Here is a 13,627-nt window from a genome sequence, read left to right as displayed (position 1 = left end):
ATTCAGGCCATTCACTCCATATTCCTTAGCTCAAATGTTATGAGCTTTTCATATTTCTGCCTACAACAGAGGTGGGGAACTCTGGCCCCTTTATGACTTATGGACTTCCAGTATTCCTGAGCCAGGATTGCTGGGAATTGAAGTCCACAGGTCATAAAAGAGCCATAATTCTCCCCCCCCCCAATAAGGTAACTACAGATGGCAGTTGATAAGATACTTATCGGACATGCTTGTACTATTGGTCTGAAAGGCTTCTAACCAGAAGAACATTTGTTTATTGGTTTTTCACCTTCCTAGGACATAGCTGAGAGCAAAGGAGAAAGCAGGACAAAAATATTTGGAAAATTTTCGATTATGGAGACTTTGTAAAACATTTATATTGAAGAGGTACACTAAACCTTCCAAGAAGAAATAAAAGTCCACAGTTGAAAATAGCCTCTTATTGCCAAATATTTCTAGTGCAGTTTTGGGAGTGCTCTGGAGACTGGATGTGGAGATATGTGAGTTTCCACAAAACATCTTTTCGGTTTCTCCCAGGTGGGCCTTTTCTTACACTTTCAGCCAAGTTTGATATTCCCATGACTAAACACCTAGTAATGTTTGCTCTACCAGGTGGGGATCCAAATTCTCTAGATTATTGACTGCTGCCCAGTTAATGAAAAATGATGTCTGAAGTCACACACGACTTTCCCACACTCAGAAGCTTCTTACCTGGAAAAAGAGCTCTGCTAATCATTCCTGGCATGACAATAAAAAACATAGGGAGGATTTTCAAATATCCACCCAATACCGATCCACCTTTTACATGAGAGAGGTTCTTGGCTGAGAGTGACCTTTGCACAATGACCTGCAAGGAGAAACTCGGTGGTAATGGTTTGTTTCACATTTCTTTGACCAATGAAAACAAACAGAGCTGCCTAACCAATGGAAAACCTTCCAATCACCAAAATTTAAAAATTTCTATAGAATACCCGGTGCTTGTGCAAGACCACATCTAACATTAAGAGAAAGTATCTGCCTAATAAATAGGTAGAAAATACAAATATTTAAAAACACATCATCAGTTCAGGTAAAATGTAGGTAGTCCTCAACTTAGAACCACAATGGAGGCCAAAATTTCTGTTGCTAAATGAGACATTTGTTAAGTGAGTTTTGCCCCATTTACGACCTTTCCTGCCACAGTTACTAAGTAAAGCACTGCAGTTGTTAAGGTAGTAACACAGTTGTTAAGAGAATCTGGCTTCGCCACTGAGCTTGCTTTTCAAAAGGTCGCCAAAGGAAATCACAAAACCCCGAGATCAGTGGTGGGATTCAGCCAGTTCACACCAGTTCGGCAGAACCGGTAGCTAATTTTTTGTTGCCCAGGCCCAGAATAGACTTCCGGAAGCAGCATCCACACAGAGAACCGGTTGTTCACACATTTGAATCTCACCACTGCCCGAGACACTGCAACCATCATAAATATGAGTCAGTTGCCAAGCGTCTGAATTTGAATTAGGTGACCGTGGGGATGGTGCAAGGGTCATAGGTATAAAAAAAGGTCATGAGCCACTTTTTTCAGTGTTGTTGTAGCTTCAGTCGCTAAATGAACTGTTGTAAGTCGAGGATTACCTGTATACACATTTTAATTTAGCATTTAACTGCATATAAATGAATTTGTTCCAAGTGTGAATTTTAACACTCTGAAACAATATACCTGACTTCCCTGCTAGCTGAAGTAGACATTGTTTCTAATAACATCATTACACAAATGGTAGTTGGCAACGTCAACGCAATAGAAATTTGAACCTGAAGTGCACTGCACTAAGGTCCATTAAATCAAGGTTTCACTGTAATGTCTGTTTGATGTGGCTATGAAGATGAATTTGCTTCTTTAACTGTGGTAGTCCCAAAGGTCAGAAATTATATTTTGTATTTCGTTGTTTCTCTCTTCCTGCCCTGCAACAGAAGGCTTTATCCTTTCTTTTTCTAAAATCTGAGGGATACAAATTATTCTTGGTGCTGTAAGTGTAAGGAAGGAGAGCTCTCACATCCTGCTCATGCATCTTTACTGAGAAATTAAATGGCTCTTTGATTCCATTGTAATGTTTTCCATATGTATTATTCAGTGGGAAGCATTGTTAACATCCTTCTGCGGAAGTGGATCATCAAACTAAAGTTCAAGGGAAAGGGAGAAAGAGATTTATTTTACCTGATCAGTGCACCAGCACCAGAGAGCAAGAACTGAGAGGCCAAATAGAAGCCCAGGCCATGGAATATCTCCAGTGATGGGATCTCTCAACATATGGAAAGCATCTTTCCGTGGCAGGTGGCATGTTGTGTTTGGGACAGTGATGTTAGGTATTGCCTGATTGTACTTCTCTTGCAGTCCTTCATACCACCCAACTTTCTCAAAACCTGTAAAGAACAAAATCCTATTTTGTTCACTCATTCATTCACTCAATCATTCATTTATTTCCATCCCCCACCCCACCCCCATGTAATTGACTCTCTCAGAGCCAAAACAGAAGCTAACTTAGTTACACAGGATGGCCTTTTGTGATTAGTTTTTCTTTAATAAATACCTCACATACATGGGTTGATGGAAGGGAGATGTAACCATTTAACTTTAATGTTCAACCAATTAATTGAATCTTATCTGCCATTCAACATGAGAGGCATTTTTGGTGCAATACGTGCTCTTTGAAAAGTACGGTTATAGTTTAAAAGAGAAACACAAATTATAAATAGTGCAATATGACACAACAAGCCATATGTTTAAGTTTACACATTATATAAAAGTAACAACATTAAGAAAATTATGTTAAACAATTATGTTAAATTAATTTCATTTAAATTACATTTTATTATAATATAATATAAGTTTAATAAATTTAATATTACTACATTGTTAGAATTTCTGAACTATTGGATATGTAATTACTACAGTGCTGATAATTTTCTGCCAGTAATAATTTTAAAAATACGAATCCCAGGCATATTTACTTAAAGTATAAAATCTTCGAACACTGGGATGGATAAAACAGTCGTTTATTGCTAAAAGATCATAATAAGCAATAAAAAGTAACTGTTTAAAGTATATCTACCTAATCTAAGCTTTCGCTTAGATCACGGGTCGGCAACCCGCGGCTCCGGAGCCGCATGCGGCTCTTTGAGCCGTCCCCTGCGGCTCCCAGCCGCCCGGTGCGCGCGCACCTCTTCGAGCGGGCAGTGGTGCGCGCGCACCTCTCCAAATGGAGAGTGGCACCGCCCGTTTGGAGAGGTGCGCGCGCACCTCTCCGAATGGGCGCAGGTGCGCGCGCACCTCCCCAAACCTTTGGAGAGGTGTGCGCGGACCTCCGCGCGAACGGGCAGCGGTGCCGCTCGTTGGGAAAGCTGCTGCGGCCCGTTTGCAGGCTGCCGAAAGCGGCAGCTCTGCAAACGGGCCGTGGCAGCTTTCCCAACAAGCGGCGCCGCTGCCCATTCCGAGAGGTGCGCGCGCACCTCTCCGAACGAGCGGAGGTGCGCGCGCACCTCCCCAAACCTTTGGAGAGGTGCGCGCGGACCTCCGCGCAAACGGGCAGCGGCGCCGCTCATTGGGAAAGCTGCCGCGGCCCGTTTGCAGGCTGCCGAAAGCGGCAGCTCTGCAAACGGGCCGTGGCAGCTTTCCCAACAAGCGGCGCCGCTGCCCATTCCGAGAGGTGCGCGCGCACCTCTCCGAACGAGCAGAGGTGCGCGCGCACCTCCCCAAACCTTTGGAGAGGTGCGCGCGGACCTCCGCGCAAACGGGCAGCGGCGCCGCTCATTGGGAAAGCTGCCGCGGCCCGTTTGCAGGCTGCCGAAAGCGGCAGCTCTGCAAACGGGCCGTGGCAGCTTTCCCAACAAGCGGCGCCGCTGCCCATTCCGAGAGGTGCGCGCGCACCTCTCCGAACGAGCGGAGGTGCGCGCGCACCTCCCCAAACCTTTGGAGAGGTGCGCGTGGACCTCCGCGCGAACGGGTAGCGGCGCCGCTCGTTGGGAAAGCTGCCGCGGCCCGTTTGCAGGCTGCCGAAAGCGGCAGCTCTGCAAACGGGCCGTGGCAGCTTTCCCAACAAGCGGCGCCGCTGCCCATTCCGAGAGGTGCGCGCGCACCTCTCCGAACGAGCGGAGGTGCGCGCGCACCTCCCCAAAACTTTGGAGAGGTGCGCGCGGACCTCCGCGCGAACGGGCAGCGGCGCCGCTGTTAAGCGGTGAGAGGGCAGACGAAAGAAAGCATGCTGTATTCTCATCTTCGCCGTTTCGAAATCCCTGAATCTCTCTTCTTCCACCGACCCCCCCCCCCGCCCCCGGGCACGCCAAAGAAACCAAACAGAGCCAAATCAGAACCTCGTTAAAACGGGATAGAAAACCAAAAAAGTCCCAAAAAGCTGAAACGATTCGCCTTTTAAAAGACACACGTTCCTCAAGCCCAGCTTTAAAGCGGTCTCAGCCTCACCGAGTATATCGGGGGACGCTCTCTCCCCTCCCTCTTGCGTGAATCCTTTATCATCAGGACGCGATTACACGCGAGTCGTTCGAGGCGGGCAAAAAAAAACAAACCCGACGCGGCCTCGGGACGGTGAGGCCGGTCCAAAACTGACAGGTCGGCTCCCTCAACCCCGTAACGCAATCAAGGGGAAGCAGGAGATCATAAAGGCTGCGGTCCTACATTGCTCAGTCGACCCAAAGCCCTATCAACCATTTTATGGCTGGCGATGAGCAGGAACGCAGCTGGAGCGTGGAAAGCAGCTTTGCAACTGACAAAAATATTCCCCAGTAACCGAAGCGCCGTGAACTGCAGTCCCCGACACTATTAACATGCAACCAGTGTGGGTGCAACTACTGCCCTTCCCCCTCTCCCCACCCCGTATCGCGGATCTCTTTTCCTTGGCGGAGTTATCTTGGGAGTCACTGCAAGCAGCAAATCTTTTTAAGATGTTTCTGACAGAGGCTTGAGAGTGGGGATGGGGAGAGGAACTACACCTGGGGTGTTGGGAATTATTTTCTCCTTTATTCAGAATTACGGATCCATTTACTTCCAGATCAGTGGTGCCACCGCCGTTGCCATGACAGCAGGAGGGGCAGGGCCTCCGCGATTTACAACCCCCCCCTTCCCCACCCAAACGAGCAGCCCCGGGAAAGTGGCTTCGGGACTTCTTTTTCTTGCTTCTAAGCATAGGCACCAATCTGGGAAAAGTAACGCGCGCGTCTTTCTCGTCTCCCGCCACGCCTCCCATTGGCGTCTGCTACGGCATACATAGGAAAAGCGAAGTTAGCTGGGGCGGTTCCCCGCGGCGGAGAGATCCTTGAACGGGATTCTTGAACCCGCGGTCCATCTTGGCTCCTCTCGGGGAGGGGGGAGGCGGCTGTGTAGCCGGCATCATGGACGAGGCCTACGACGTGATCGTGCTGGGCACCGGCTTGACCGTGAGTCCTTCGGAGCCACTCACCCTGCCTCTTCCTCTCCCCATCCCGGCATCTTCCACCCCTTGCGCCCCTCCATGCAATTTTGCATTCCTTTCCCTCCGGCTCCTGCATCCATGCCCGTCATCAGCAAACCATCACACATTAAAAAAAATGGCAACCGCGTGCGTCCTCGCATGCACAAGAAAAACCCGTTTTGCACATGCGCAAAACGTTTTTTTTGCGCATGCGCATGCATGGACGCACGCATGCGGCTCCCAGTTTCTTTTATGTGTCATGGAACCGGTTCCCAGTGGCTCTTTACCTTTTTTAGGTTGCCGACCCCTGGCTTAGATATATATACACACACATACATATATGACTCTCAGAGAGCCAACAGTGGTGCTATGGTGGTGCAGTGGTTAGAATGCAGTACTGCAGGCTAATTATGCTGACTACCAACTGCTAGCATTTTGGCAGTTCGAGTCTCACCAGCTCAAGGATGACTCAGCCTTCCATCCTTTTGAGGTCAGTAAAATGAGGAGCCAAATTGTTGGGGACAATATGCCAACTCTGTAAACTGCTTAGAGAGGGCTGCAAAGCACTGTGAAGTGGTATATAAGTGTAAGTGCTACTGCTATTGCTATAACAACGGACCGACCTTCAGAGTGCTAACGGCCAGATAACTGCTAAGGCATATAAATTTCCCACCATTCAGTCATAACTGAAGAAGCTTCTTGGATGAGAAGTGAAACATATTCAAGGAAAAATACCAATAATGTCTAGTTGCTTTTTGAGAAACACCGTTGGGACAACCATGACTTGGATGATTGAGAATCTCCATAGATATTCCAATCAGAAGAAAAAATTAATTTTTGCACCACATACTGCAATCCAGTAAAGCCCTATTCAAAAGCAAAACCCAAGAAATCTATACTATTTTAGAAATGAGGATAAGAAAGTAAGCAGCACAACTCCTTCTTCTTACTTATGAACATAAGAACCAAAGCACCAAGTACCATGATTACAGTTTGTAGAGCATCTGTGTATATAACTGCAGTCAAACCACCTGCAATATAAAAAAGAGAAACAAACGATCAATTCAGCCATAAATGCTTCTAAATACTGACGATCAAAGCAGCATATTCACATTAGCTATATGCTATGTACATTGTAAATAACTATGTGCATTCATTTAAATTTACTTCCTAGCATGAAGAAAGCTAGGAAGCTAATATCGATTTAGTTCCATTGTCCCATTCTCATTTACTCTTATTCAGGCTGGGACATCCATGGTAGAGGGTAAAAAAAGTCAAGATGTCAACCATGACCACCAATTGTAACCCTCCTTCTTTTTCAATCATGCAGACACAAACTTGATATTTTTATTGCCATCCTGCTCCAGGGATACTCCTGAATTCTGAGATTTTTTTTGATAATGATAACGATAGTCTTTCATGGTGACTTTCATGGTGAAAAAAGTAGGAAAATGGTTCATTGTTCTGAGTTATGTTGATAGCTACTTCAGAACCCGGCCACTACTTATATGTTTTCTTTTTACAGAGTGTTCTCATCCAATGTAACCAATGTAAATTGGTGCTGACCAGGATCAGTTGTTCATGTACTGTTATACAGCTAGGCAGCATAGTTACCTGCTATGGTGTAGATAGCTGTCACTACTAACAAGATCACAGTAGAGAGATAGAGATTCCAGCCTAGGGACACTTGGATAAAAAGTGCACCAGAAAAAATATCTGTCTGAAGCAAATGGAGGGAGAAAGAGGGAGAGGGAGAGGGAGAGGGAGAGGGAGAGGGAGAGAGAGAGAGAGAGAGAGAGAGAGAGAGAGAGAGAGAGAGAGAGAGATGTTAATCGTGCTCAGTTATTATAGCTTGACTCTTGCAAGTAAAGCAGGTGCCAAAACTAGAAAAAGTGTCACTTTTGATACTGTAATATGGATGGCATCTGTTTGCTGTTGGACCCATCATTGATACAAATAACAGAATAACAGAGTTGGGAGGGACCTTGGAGGTCTTCTAAGGGGCTGCCACAAGGAAGAGGAGGTCAACCTATTCTCCAAAGTACCAGAAAGCAGGACAATGAATGGAATGTAATGGATGAAACTAATCAAGGAGAGAAGCAACCTAGAACTAAGGAGAAATTTCCTGACAGTCAGAACAATCAGTCAGTGGAATGACTTGCCTCCAGAAGCTGTGGGTGCTTCAACACTGGAAGTTTTTAAGAAGAGTCTGGACAACTATTCGTTGGAAATGGCATAGGGTTTCCTGCCTGAGAAGGGAGTTGTACTAGAAGACCTCCAGGGCCCCTTCCAACTCTGTTATTGAGCATTCAGTTAACCATATATCCCAAGGCTATGATTTTCTCTTGGATACATACTGATATTTTGGTGAATATATACAAAATGAGGGATAATACAGATAGGTAGATTTGAATCCTTTGTCCTCCAAATCTTTTCTTCATATATTCTGGCATGGTAATGACTCCAGAAGAGATGTAAACTGGTACAAATATCCAACCAAGGACTATCAATGCCCAGGTGGCCTATCAGGAACAACAACAACAAAAAGACACAGCATATGCACAGTGTATACAATTATTTATTGCTAGAAAATGGCAAGAGAAAAGTTGTGAAAACAAATAATATAAATGACAGTAGGTAGATGAGAGAAATTATTTCTTGAATGAATAGCCCATCTTCTGCAACATAAAAAACACCGAGGCTAGGTCAAAAGATCTTAATTAAGTGGATGGACAGTGCCTCAGGAAATCTAACATCAAAATGAATGATCTTGCTCACACTTTTAAAATCACATCTTCACTTGCATTAAACCATTCTGTTGATTTTAAGCACAACTTCTTCTGAACTTTTAATTTACTTCTGTCAGGATTTCAAGATAAAGATAAAGGGATGAGGCTTTAACACTGAACTTAGCGGCTTATACTATTAGTCTTAACACCACAAAAGCAGGTAACAATGCCTAGAAAACTTTGCTCATCTTTGAGAATCAGACCAATTCTTGAGTAAAAGAGCCTCAGAAAATCCCAGGACAGTAAGATAGATTGCGGAAGTTGAAAAATATCCCAGAAGATTACAATGTCTTCCATTTTATTGCTAAGCTCAGAACTGTGTTGACTTCTGGAGATCCCTTTTTCATTCATTACCATATAAGTTACTGGACTCCAGCCTTGGTTCTTCGCTGTTCTAGTAAGTGTGGCCTTTACTGAATGAGGAAATGTATTATTGGGTGACCTTTAGCACCAAGAGAAATAATTCATCTTAGAGACAGCTGAGCTCCAGTTTTTTTTGGCAGCTGAGAAGTTCATATATCCCTCAGGACTGTGCAATGAGTGAAGTATTGTAACTGCAAGCAATGTCCGTTACTCAAAGCATGGAACAACCTTGGCCTTCAAATAATTCTAAGACAAAGTTGGCTTTTAAGTTTACTTGGGTTACTACAAAGGCAGGGGTCAAGGGTCACAATCTTGTAGGGAGTTCTATGCTGGGGCAACACAATTTAACTTGAATTTGTCATGAATTTATGTTCAGTATGTTTTAAAATGCCAGTTTGAGAAGAATTCACTTCTGGCTATTCAGGGGAAACCTGCCTTTTCTTTAGAATTAACCCTTTTCTTGAATACTCAGTAAATTCTTTTCAACTCAATGGGGTCAATTCTTTCCTTAGCTACCACAGAGACCATATAATCATTATAATCACATGGAATTGATTAAAATTAAACAACATTTGCAATGTACAAAAGAAATCGTTAGAATATTTAAGAACTATGCCGCAATGAATGGATCAGGTCATATCAATCTGGTAAAGTTAATAATCCATAGATGACATTACTTCTCCATTCAATTACATTAATTGTGTTATTACACTGGAAGCTCTGCGTCCTTTGTACATATTGTGCAACATTACACAAGGGATTATATTGTACTGTTTCTAAACATTAGCACATACACTTTCTGAAATGGACATTGAAACTATAGTACATGTAGTCCTTGTTTAATATTCACTCACTCAGAGACCATCCAGAGTTATAATGGCATTGAACAGTGGTACTTATGATAGGTCCTTGTAGTTGCAGCTGTTGTTACATTCCCTTGCTCAGGTGATCACAATGTACATACTTGGCAGGTGGCTTGCAATTACAACATTATAACATCCTGTAATCATGTTATTACCATTTGCAACCTTCACTGCCAGTTTCTAACAAGCAGAACAGGGGATCTCAAATGGTGATCCTGTGACCATCGTATGCTGTAATTGGTCAGAGGTTGCCTAAAAACAGCAATTGGGACTGCTGGAACTGTAAGTTGGTGTGGTCACATTGCATCTTACAACTGTGTTGCTTAGCAACTCAGTAATTTGACCAAACCCACATAGGAGTGAGAGTGAAGGTTCGTTCTCTGAGCTTGTGGGTTGGTTTCCAAATGTTTCATTACCAGGCTAGGTAATGTTTTCAGCAGAGTTTAGGGGATGTCAGTGTCAATGTTCTTCTGTTTATAAGGGCTTTGTGTCTCAGTAGGTCTTGTGATGGTGAGGTCACAAGAGGTGAGATTCTCATCAGGTAAGGGTCTTGTGATGAGTCAAGTGTGGGTGTATTAAGTGAGGGTCTTGTGGTGGGTGTTGTGATGGGTCAGGTGTGAGTGAGAGTCTTGGGGTGGGTCTTGTGATGGATTACATCAGGTGAAGGTCATTGGGAGGTGAAGTGCTGGTTGTGGGGGGGTGCTTGCATGGGTTGGTTGAGGATAGGGCTGGCTGGGTGTGTGGTTGATTTGGGTGCGGAAGGGTTTGTAGGCTGGTTGTAGGTGAGTGTGCCATGCATGAGCATGGCAGGTGGTAGCCTGGCCAATGATATTTGTGTTGCTCCAATCAAACTGGTGTTGTTTGGTGTTGGTGTGGGTACAGATGAAGGATTTGGGATCATGGTGCTAACCGGTGTTCATTGATCCTGGTTTTTAATTGATGTGATGTTTGTCCCACGTAGAATTGGCTGCAATCATTACGGTTGATTTTGTAAATTGCATTGTTTCTTTCATCCTTCCATATCTTGTCTTTGATTCTGGATAATTCCTCTCTTTGGTTCTAGACAATTCCTCACTTGACACACCCACACACCTGACTCATCAGAAGACCCATCACAAGACTCTGACCTGATGGGATCCTCGTCTGATGTGACCTGACCATCACAAGACCTACTGACCACATGAATCCCTTATGAACAGAAGGACACTGACATCCCCTAAACTCCGCTGAAGATGTTACCTAGCCTGGTAATGAAACGTTTGGAAACCAACCCACAAGCTCGGAGAACGAACCTTCACCCTCATCCTACACCTGAGCTACAGATATTCACCACTATTGCAAACCCACATAGGAGTCCCCCAAACTGCCCGTTCGTAAAAACCAAAGTCATCTCACATTCCACTCAAAGCCCCCAACTGCCAGTCCTCCTGCAGCTCCAGTGCCTGCTAGACCAATAAATAGGCCACTCCCCACATTGCTTGACATCAAAGAGGCGCCGATCTGAAACATAAAATGCCCAAGGATTAGCTAGGCAAAATGAGCATGCATGCAGCAGTGAACAAACATAAAGGAAAATATCCAGTACTGTTCATCTGATGGTGGACTTTGTCTGTCTTAAAAGAAAATCTGAATGCCCTCTTTTGTCCTGAATCTTGCCAATCTACGGTCTACTGAAATATCATTCTGTAGTGATTCATTTTAAATCTGGGTTAAAATGATCTAATCAGAGCCAGCTCTGTAACATTCTTTTTAAAAATAACTTTATTAAGATTTTAATAAGAGAAATAAAAATTAAGAGAAACTAATATTTAGAATAAAGAAAAGAAAGAAGTAAAGAAAGAAAAAAGGACAAAGATAATAGTGCAGGAGAAAAAAATGGAAATATTAGGAAGTAATTTTTGATTTTCTTTTACAGCAGTTATAAGGGTAAATGACCCTCTTATACTATAGTTATAGCATGACTCATTTTTTCTATAATCTATACTTATTATAGGCATCAAAACCATATATCATGAGTTTATTATTTTCTTTTTGATGCAAAAAGTCTATAAAGAGTTTCCAGCCTGCATCAATGTCTTTTTTTCTGATCAAAGATGTCAATTTGATCATCTTAGCAAGTTCTATCAACTTCACCAAACATTCCTGGGTCCTGTCAAGCCTTTCCATCTTTCTGCGTATAATAATCTCTCTGTAATTATCATGCATATATAATAAAAAGTTCCATAACTTTTTTTTCCAACTATCAATCAATCCCCTAAAGAAACACCTCTGGTTTCAGTTAATCTTTAAAATCTTCAGAGTTAGTGTCTATAGCTGAGTCCAAATTATTATTATTTTGCTTTTTTATAAATCCACCAAGCGTGGTAAAACGTCGCTCCTTGTTATTCATGGATACATCCAGATAGTTACCATGAACCAAGTTTAATTGAAAGAAGGTATTATCTTTTATTGTGCTTTTTACAAGGAAGAGCAATAGAGGTCAGTGATTGGAAGAGAACCTGGAAAACCCATGTTCAAGTACACCTTTGATTATGGAAGGTCACTAACTGTCATGGTCTCAGTCCAACATATATCAAAGGATCGTAATTAGGGGGTGGGGAAACAGGAGAGAGTGCTGTGTATACTACTGTGAAATCATATATCTTACTAACAAATAAATAGGAACATGGAGTCCAGCTGACATATGTTCTGTTTCATTGCTCCCTTTTCCAATTATGTTTTGAAGCACGTTTTTGGTCCATAGGATCCTATCCCCCCCCCATAGGATCCATAGGAAAATTGTCAAATTTGTATAGCTTATATAAAGATCATATATATATATATATATGGTTTGGTGATGGATTTTCTTTTTTCCTTTCTTTAACTGCTAAAATGCCCCAAACATTGGAAGCAGCATGACATTTTTTCCAAGAGGGCTTCCTTTAATTACAGCACTTCCTGGTTTGTTCCAGCACAAGAACCATCTCATCATTTCATTACATTTTAAAATGCTGGTGGATTCTCTGCCTGCTGCCTATAAGGAGTTTGAAGGCAAAGACAAATGCCCACTGAACTTGGCTTGTGCATAGCATTTAGTACTGCTATTGATCTGTTGGGCTTGATTTATTCTATCTATTCCCAGCAGAACCTACAAAAGCAATTCTCGGACATTCTTATATATAATCCTAAAGATTTTATTTAGTCTAAATCACTGGTCTCCAAACTTTCTGGGTTTATCAACGTCATCAGTAAAAAAAAAAAGGGAGAGAGAGAGAGAAAGAGAATCCCAAATGCATGTGCTCTTATTTATTGATATATTATAATTTATTTATTTATTTATTTATTTGTTTTTATAAACCGCCCTTCTCCCGAGGGACTCGGGGCGGTGTACAGAGTAAGGTAGGTAAAATACAGATAGAACAATAAAAACAATAGTAAAAACCAACTGGGACCCCAATTAAAGCTATCAGGCCAGGCCGGACTGCTGGAACAGGAAGGTTTTTAAGTCGCGCCGGAAGGTGCGGAGGTCGGGGGCCATCCGGATTTCGGTTGGCAAGCAGTTCCAGAGGGCTGGCGCACCCACTGAGAATGCCCTCCCCCTGGGGGCCACCAGCCGACATTCCTTGAGCGGTGGCACCCTGAGGAGGCCCTCCCTGTGGGAGCGCACAGGACGGTGGGGTGCTGACATTGGCAGAAGGTGCTCCCGTAGGTAGTCCGGACCCATGCCATGTAGGGCTTTGTATGTCATTGTTAGCACCTTGAATTTCACACGGAAGGCAACCGGAAGCCAGTGCAGCGTACGGAGGAGAGGTGTGATATGGGAGTATCGGGAGGCTCCCAAGAGTGTCCGTGCCGCTGCACTTTGCACCAGTTGAAGCTTCCGAGTGGATCTCAAGGGCAGCCCCATGTAGAGAGCGTTACAGTAGTCTAGGCGAGAGGTCACAAGGGCATGGGTGACTGTACGTAAGGCATCCAGGTCCAGATAAGGCCGTAGTTGGCGAACTAGTCGAACCCGGGAGAAGGCCCCCTTGGTCACAGCTCCTATGTGATCTTCCAGGGAGAGCTGCGAGTCTAGGAGGACACCCAGGTTGCGGGCCCTATCAACAGGGGGTAGTAACTTGTCCCCGATGTTAAGGGATGGGACGTTCTGAATATCCTGGCTTGCCGGTACGTACAGCCATTCAGTCTTGTCCGG

At 43.9% G+C, this 13,627-nt stretch overlaps 1 protein-coding gene across 5 annotated transcripts in view; it reads right to left on the bottom strand.

Moving 5' to 3' along the window:
- SLC5A9 (solute carrier family 5 member 9) overlaps nt 1-13,627 on the bottom strand; it is a 51,543-nt gene that overhangs the window by 15,467 nt on the left and 22,449 nt on the right. The window contains exons 4-9 of one of the 5 annotated variants that reach the window (XM_081325870.1): nt 10,849-10,953; nt 7,796-7,960; nt 7,053-7,158; nt 6,389-6,469; nt 2,192-2,397; nt 712-847 (exon numbers count right to left, since the gene is read on the bottom strand). In XM_081325870.1, coding sequence (XP_081181996.1) covers nt 712-847; nt 2,192-2,397; nt 6,389-6,469; nt 7,053-7,158; nt 7,796-7,960; nt 10,849-10,953 — 799 coding nt within the window. The remainder of the gene's footprint in view (nt 1-711; nt 848-2,191; nt 2,398-6,388; nt 6,470-7,052; nt 7,159-7,795; nt 7,961-10,848; nt 10,954-13,627) is intronic. The other 4 variants (XM_081325871.1, XM_081325873.1, XM_081325872.1 and 1 more) reach the window with 4 other exon arrangements.

Source organism: Vipera berus (genome assembly GCF_964194415.1).
Source record: "Vipera berus genome assembly, chromosome: 3".
NCBI classification, from domain to species: Eukaryota; Metazoa; Chordata; class Lepidosauria; order Squamata; family Viperidae; genus Vipera; species Vipera berus.
The sequence above is the reverse complement of the archived record's forward strand: the minus strand, read 5'-3'. Positions and strand labels throughout refer to the sequence as shown.